At 41.2% G+C, this 7,823-nt stretch overlaps 1 protein-coding gene across 2 annotated transcripts; it reads left to right on the forward strand.

Annotated features, from left to right (window-relative positions):
- Positions 1-7,474, forward strand: LOC131977378 (mediator of RNA polymerase II transcription subunit 26-like). 2 transcript variants are annotated; one of them, XM_059340642.1, is made up of 3 exons: positions 1-505; positions 4,351-4,428; positions 4,531-7,474. In XM_059340642.1, exons 1-3 carry the CDS (start codon positions 434-436, stop codon positions 6,100-6,102), a joined length of 1,722 nt encoding a protein of 573 aa, XP_059196625.1. In that variant the 5' UTR covers positions 1-433; the 3' UTR covers positions 6,103-7,474. The 2 variants fall into 2 exon arrangements, with proteins under 2 accessions (XP_059196625.1, XP_059196626.1); XM_059340643.1 differs by having other exon boundaries at positions 4,354-4,428.
- The last annotated feature ends 349 nt before the right edge of the window (positions 7,475-7,823 follow it).

Genomic DNA, 7,823 nt, shown 5'->3' on the forward strand with positions numbered 1-7,823 from the left:
AATAATAATAAATAAGACATCTTTATAATGCAAAGTAAAACCATTGCAAATATTTGTGTGAACAATCGAGTCCATGTCCTTCCTGAGTTTGTATGTAAATCCACCACAAGACATATTTCACTGAACAACACCGCGGATGTGAACAACTGGTTACGTAAAGAATTTCCCATCATGCTTTGCGGCTTTGACAAAAAGCCCGATGAGCAGCGCGGAGAGGAGAGGAGGCGACCAGCCGAGGGGGGGAGCCCATTCCCGGACAGGCTCTTCTGTTCTTCGTCGTTACTAAAAACGTGACGGCGGCGGATGAAAACCAGAATAAAAGCATCATAAAACATGGTGCCCGCTCCCACGGAAGCTCTCCCGTCGGGCCTGTGAGTGTCGGCCGGCTGCCTCTCCGGGGGAATCCTGCTGTCTGAGTCCGTCCTGAGCCGCGATGACAGCGGCTACAGCCACTCCGCAGGGGATGAGAGACCGGCTGCTGCAGGCCGTCGACGGCCAGAGCAATGTGAGTATAGCCGCTGGTTGCTGCAGGAGACCCGGACAGCACAGGCCGAGCCGACCCCGGGGGGACACAGTGGGGCCAGGCGGTGTGTGCATGGCTAGTTATGATTTGGTTGCTAATTAGCCGGCTAACATCATAGTTAGCTACAGGAACTAATAACAGGCATTCCTGCAGCCAGCTAACTGACTTCTGATGGCCAAGTTAGCATTATTGTGTGTGTGTGTGTGTGTGTGTGTGTGTGTGTGTGTGTGTGTGTGTAAATGCTTCAGGACTGGGGACTGGCTAAACATGAACTACCACTATTAATTATAATATGAAGGTAAGTGCTGTTTCACTGACAGACAGTTGAATAATGGGGTATATGATCAAGGCTTCACACAGATTAAATTATCATCTCTACCCTTCTCTATCATACAGCTGATAACATTGTCATGGTGTGTTGCAGCTCTTTTTAAAGGCAAGATCCGTAGTTACATTACATTACATTACATTACATTACATGTCATTTAGCAGACGCTTTTGTCCAAAGCGACTTACAATAAGTGCATTCAACCTGATGGTACTAGACATAGACCACAGGAATCAAGTAAGTACAGAACTTTAAGAGCCAACTGTCATTGCTACAGGAGTGCTATATGTTAAAGAAGAAAAGAATAAGAATTTTTAGGTTTTTAGGTTAGGTGACCATGACTTAACCGATGTCCAGGCTGTAGTTCAGCCAAACTGGACAACATCCTATCAACACTATGACATTATAACACCAGACTTAGTGAGATGCTGTCCAATGCTTCTTGTAACACAGATACAGCACATACTCATCAAATACAATACAGATAGCATAAGCTTTATTAACTTAAGCTACTTATTTGCTGGCATAGAAAAATGTTAGAATGAAGATTTCAAATTTGGAAATTAAATCAACGGTTTAAGCACATTACATTTTTTAGATTACATGTCATTTAGCAGACGCTTTTGTCCAAAGCGACTTACAATAAGTGCATTCAACCTGATGGTGCTAGACTTAGACCACAGGAATCAAGTAAGTACAGAACTTTAAGAGCTAACTGTCATTGCTAAAGGAGTGCTATATGTTAAAGAAGAAAAGAAGAGAAAAGAATAAGAATTTTTAGGTTAGGTGACCATGACTTAACCGAAATATTGTTGGAAGAGATGGGTCGAAGAAGATGTCCAGGCTGTAGTTGAGCCAAACTGGACAACATCCGATCAACACTATGACATTATAACACCAGACTTTGTGAGATGCTGTCCAATGCTTCTTGTAACACAGATACAGCACATACTAATCAAATACAATACAGATAGCATAAGCTTTATTAACTAAAGCTACTTATTTGCTGGCATAGAAAAATGTTAGAATGAAGATTTCAAATTTGGAAATTAAATCAACGGTTTAAGCACATTACATTTTTTACATTACATGTCATTTAGCAGACGCTTTTGTCCAAAGCGACTTACAATAAGTGCATTCAACCTGATGGTACTAGACATAGACCACAGGAATCAAGTAAGTACATAACTTTAAGAGCTAACTGTCATCGCTACAGGAGTGCTATATGTTAAAGAAGGAAAAAAGAGAAAAGAATAAGAATTTTTAGGTTTTTAGGTTAGGTGACCATGACTTAACCGATGTCCAGGCTGTAGTTGATCCAAACTGGACAACATCCGATCAACACTATGACATTATAACACCAGACTTTGTGTGAGATGCTGTCCAATGCTTCTTGTAACACAGATACAGCACATACTAATCAAATACAATACAGATAGCATAAGCTTTATTAACTAAAGCTACTTATTTGCTGGCATAGAAAAATGTTAGAATGAAGATTTCAAATTTGGAAATTAAATCAACGGTTTAAGCACATTACATTTTTTACATTACATGTCATTTAGCAGACGCTTTTGTCCAAAGCGACTTACAATAAGTGCATTCAACCTGATGGTACTAGACATAGACCATAGGAATCAAGTAAGTACATAACTTTAAGAGCTAAATGTCATCGCTAAAGGAGTGCTATATGTTAAAGAAGAAAAGAAGAGAAAAGAATAAGAATTTTTAGGTTAGGTGACCATGACTTAACCGAGATATTGTTGGAAGATGTCCAGGCTGTAGTTGAGCCAAACTGGACAACATCCTATCAACACTATGACATTATAACACCAGACTTTGTGAGATGCTGTCCAATGCTTCTTGTAACACAGATACAGCACATACTAATCAAATACAATACAGATAGCATACGCTTAATTAACTAAAGCTACTTATTTGCTGGCATAGAAAAATGTTAGAATGAAGATTTCAAATGTTTGAACACTGCTTTAAATTTGGAAATTAAATCAACGGTTTAAGTACATAACTCAATGAGCTGATGTGTTTGCTTCTAGATATTCATTCATTCATTATACTTAACTGCTTATCTGAAGTCCAGGCTTACATGCGGTGAGAGGCAGGGTCCATCCTGGACAGGTCTACGGACTACCTCTCATACACTCTCATACACACCTACGGGCAATTTAGAGTCACCAATTAACCCTAAGGTGCATGTCTGTGGACTGTGGGAGGAAGCTGGAGTACCTGGAGAGAACCCACACTAACTAACAGAGGGAGAACATGCACACACAGAAGAGCCGCAAGCCGGATTCAAACCTGTGACCCTTTTCCTTTGAGGCAAGAGTGGTAACCTCACCACGACTCCAGCGTGGAGCCACATCTCCAGATATGAACTGAATAAATTAGACAAACCTTTCTACTTTGGTTGCACAGATGAGCCCTGACTTTTTAATTTAGATGCAACCAAACATTTTGATCATGCCACGTCTCCACAGTAACACATTTTAAGCAATACCTTTTTTTTGTCAGTTTCCATACACATTGGTAATACATAATGTAAAAGATTGTAAACAGGAATAAATGTGTATTTAGATGTTTTTTGGGGGTCAGAAGAAGCCAAAGATTGTCAGAAGAGCGATGGAAGTAGAGGATCCAAGGATCTTAAAGAAACTTAAAGAAATCAACTTTTAAGATCCCCAAACTTTGATTTATTTATTTATTTTTTATTTATTGTTGTTTGCACTTAAAAAACATACAATCGTTAGGAAATAACAGTACAAGAATCAGTAAAAGAAAATGCAGGAAAGATCAAAAAGCCCAAAGGGCTTATATACGCGACCCTCCCTCTTAAACCTATAAGTAACTATACTTTACTTAAATTACATAGCTAGATGAAAATAAAAATAAAATACAAACAAAATTTAAACAAAACAAATACAAAGGTGTAGAACATCTATAGGGATTTTTTGAGCTTGGTCTTAAAAGTGTTTAAAGAGGAACATGATTCAGTTAGATGTTTTATGTCATTCCACTGCACCGCACCTTGATAAATGCTCACATCATTACCATGAAATGGTGTTGACACGCACGCACACAGACACACACACTCACACACAGAATTCCTCACATATTTATTCATCAGTCACCCAAAACAATTATGTCACCCATCTTTAGCCAGTGCAGAGCAGGTTCAGATTAAAGGGAACTTCTGTCTTATTGCAGTTCTGTCTTCTTCTTGTGGGAAAAAATGTTAATTTGCATACAGTCTCAGTTGATCATATTGAGCCTGAAACCAGTAGGAGTACATAATTTCTTTAACATACAGGTGCACATTTGAAAGTCTATTCAAATGATCCCTGACCTTTTTAACAACCTCTCTCTCTGGTGAACTTGCAGTATCTATATAGAAACAACTGTATATGGAAGCTGTTGTTGTAATGCTGACAACATTATGATGTCTCAGGTTTGTGATATATAAACGTCTGTGTCTTTTCAGCAGATATGCAACATGGTGGTAGTTATGGAGGTGATCTCCTATTTGGAGAAATATCCTATCACCAAAGAGGCACTGGAGGTGGGTCATATTCACATCTATAGTCTGTTCATTCAAAATAACTTGCAGCTCAATCAAGCAAAGTCAAACCTGCTTTTTAAAACCAAACTTATCTCCTTAAAGGAAACCCGTCTTGGCAAGCTCATCAACGATGTCCGGAAGAAAACCAAGAATGAGGACCTTGCAAAAAGGGCCAAGAAGCTCCTTCGGAACTGGCAGAAGCTAATCGAGCCGGGGAAGGGCGAAGTGTTGTCCAAAGGACACAGCGCTGCATCGTGGTCTTCCAATGGTGGTGCTCATCCCTGCATCTCCACTCCAGCTGCCACAACACCATCAGGTAAAACAGGAGCAGAGCTGAAGAACAGAAATGACTTCAACAACTGCTCCTCCCCGAGGGTGGAGAAACCCAGCAACAGGAAACGTAAAGGGGACCAGAAGGAAGGACCGCTCCCACCAGCCAAGATACCCAAAACGTCTCTGACTGATAAAATTCAAAACTCCAAACAACTGCCAACTAATGGGATTGGCGGTAGTTCTGACATTTTTACAGATACTCGTGCACATCAGCCTTCAGACAGGGACAATCCTGAGCCTTCGGACAATGACAGGCTCATTAAAATCCCAGTCAATGCTGTAAAACCTCATCCAAGTGCCCCCGGACACAGCAAGCCTCCGAGCACTTCTTCTTTGCTAAAAGCATCAGTTCTGCAGCAACAAGCCCGACAGGAGCAAGCGGTCTCTGGGGGGCAGCATCGACCCAGAAGCCCGCGCTCCTTGCACAGTCCTCAAACTCCAAAGCAGGAAGCTGGTGTCAAACAATCTTTAGCACAAGCACAGGGTCTCTCTTGCCCCACTGTGAAGCCTGGATCTCTTGACACGTCTGGGCTGGGGCCTTCCACTCATCCTCTCAACGGTTGTGTTCAGGGTTCACACACAGACAGTTCAGATCTGGATTCTCAGAGTCGGCCTCCCGGTATGTTTCTCCACAGCTCGTACGCCTCCTCCTGCAGCGATGTGGTTAGTCTGGAAGACGATGGAGCTGTTGGCAATATAGAGAAAAGAAAAAGACAGAAATACAGAGCGAAGGACCATGTGATCAATTTAGAAGGACAGACTGTAGAAGACAGCACGAAACCAGTCAGGCTAAAAGACAGGAGGCTGACCTTTGACCCTGTAACAGGACAGATCAAGTCCTCCTTCCATAAGGAGTCTAGCCAGGAGGGGGGGGAGGTCACACCGGGCCACAGACCTGAACCTCAGTGGTCAGAGCAGCCCAAGCTGAATGCACCAGTTCCTCCCAGTCCCTTCCAGCAGACGGACTGGAAGGAGCTGTCGCGGAGTGAAATCATCCAGTCGTACCTTAGCCAGCAGAGCAACGTGCTGACATCATCAGGCGCCCACACCCCCGGTGCACACTTCTTCATGACAGAGTTCTTGAAAAAAGAGGAACACCGAAGTCCAGATGTGAAGAACACTCACGCGCTGGCACCAGAGCTCCCAGCCAGGGATTTACCGGGGGTCAGCAGAGAAATCATCAACGAAGACCTGGACAGACTACACACCAAACAATGGACCGGGGTCAACGGTTGCTACGACACAAAGGGTTCTTGGTACGACTGGACGGAGTGCATCTCCTTAGACCCGCATGGAGACGAGAGCAGGTTGAACATACTGCCATATGTCTGTCTGGACTGAACCGGAGCTGGATGGTGTGTTTGCTGCCTTCACTCTGCGTGTGTGAAGGCACTTTATTTAAGTGTACGCTGCTGTTTTGCACCGTTGTGAAAGTCAATGTGCTGCCTGCTTGGGTGTATGTGGAGCACAAGGGGTGTAATCAGTGTTTTTATGAGTTTTCGAACATTTTTGTGCGGACAGCGTGAAGGAAACAGGCTATGCATTATCTGACCATTTAGTTTCTAGTGTTCAGTAAGTGTACAGGTTGAGTTCCCCATTGGTGCCACTCTTTCTACGGGAGAAGACATCACATTAAAGTGCACAGCGACATTTTATCCGTCTTCTGTTTTCCACATGCCTTGTGGAATGTGACTTTTCTTCATCCACTCACATTTAGTCCACAGTGCAGTATGTCATTTAAAAGTTTGTTTAAAAATGTGACTAAATCAACGTTATCTCCTTTCATTAGAGAGTAAATAGCTACAACAGGTTTTAGTTTGCTCATGCATCTTGAACAAGGCTGTTTTGCTGTTAAAGCTACCATGCTATCTTTCAGTAGCTATCATCATTACCTTTGGTATTAACAACTTTCAACTGCTGTGAAAAACATCGCCATCATCGCACCTTTTTTAGAACAGCTGTTCCCGCATTGCACAAATATCTCATGCAGATACTTTTTAGCAGAAAGAATAACTGACAAATCAGATTTAAAACATTTGGATATTTTTCTTGTGTTGTGAGGTTTGGCTGCTGTTAAACAAAGTGACATGAAACTGCCAGATGTGACTGAGCAGTTTGAGGCGAGAGAAGAAGAAAAAAAAAAAAGGCTTTTATGAGGGTTGAACGGTGCACGCTGATAAAGAAATGTGGCTGTCATGTATGATATTTATTTACATATTCATTTTAAGATTTAATCATGTTCAGACCACACTAAATCTTTGTTAGATGTCTTTATCCGGGATTGGTTCAGTGATGCAGCGGCGACAGTCCAACCTTCTCCCACTGAAACACCAACCTACCTTACAAAGGAAAACTCTCTGAAATGACACATTCAGATAATGTGAACTAACTTTATTTTATACTTGCCTTTTCCCTTTACTGTGTATTTAGGTTGTAAAATATGAATTGAACAAGCAGATTCTGCTACAAACTTGCATCTTTGTACTGTCAGGAAGAACTGAGATATAAATTGACATGCTGGATAAAGTACTTAATATCATTCCTTTAGATATTGTTTGCCTTATGGAAACCTGTGTTTTCCCTAAAGACAGAGCCTTAGTGAATGTACAGAAATTAGCCTTTTGTGTTCAGTTGAATGCAGAAGAGAACATATTTGCTACTCAGTCCTTTAAGTGGACATTGTTGATATGTGTTAATAAAAAAATGAAGGAATTGTGGTTGTCTTCTCTTGCTTACTTCTGACTCTTTGCATTTATATGCATTAATGTAGCTGACAAATTAATTCCCACAGTGCAGGATTTGCATGCAAATCACTCCGATTCATTTTAATTAATTCCCAGGATGGTTTTGGAAACATGCTTATGAGATCATTTATCAATTCCTGATCCACTATAAGATGCAATTTCCCATCTTTAAATGCAGCTGAAGATGGTTTTATACATTAGTTACCTCAGGAGAATAATAATTGGCCACTGTTTTATAAATTAATTTATCTTTAATGTATCTTTTTTTAAAGCAATCATTCTCAAGAACATTTGCTGCTTTTCTTTATCTTAAGAAAC

This window comes from Centropristis striata, chromosome 9 (assembly GCF_030273125.1).
Source record: "Centropristis striata isolate RG_2023a ecotype Rhode Island chromosome 9, C.striata_1.0, whole genome shotgun sequence".
In the NCBI taxonomy this organism is placed as follows: domain Eukaryota; kingdom Metazoa; phylum Chordata; class Actinopteri; order Perciformes; family Serranidae; genus Centropristis; species Centropristis striata.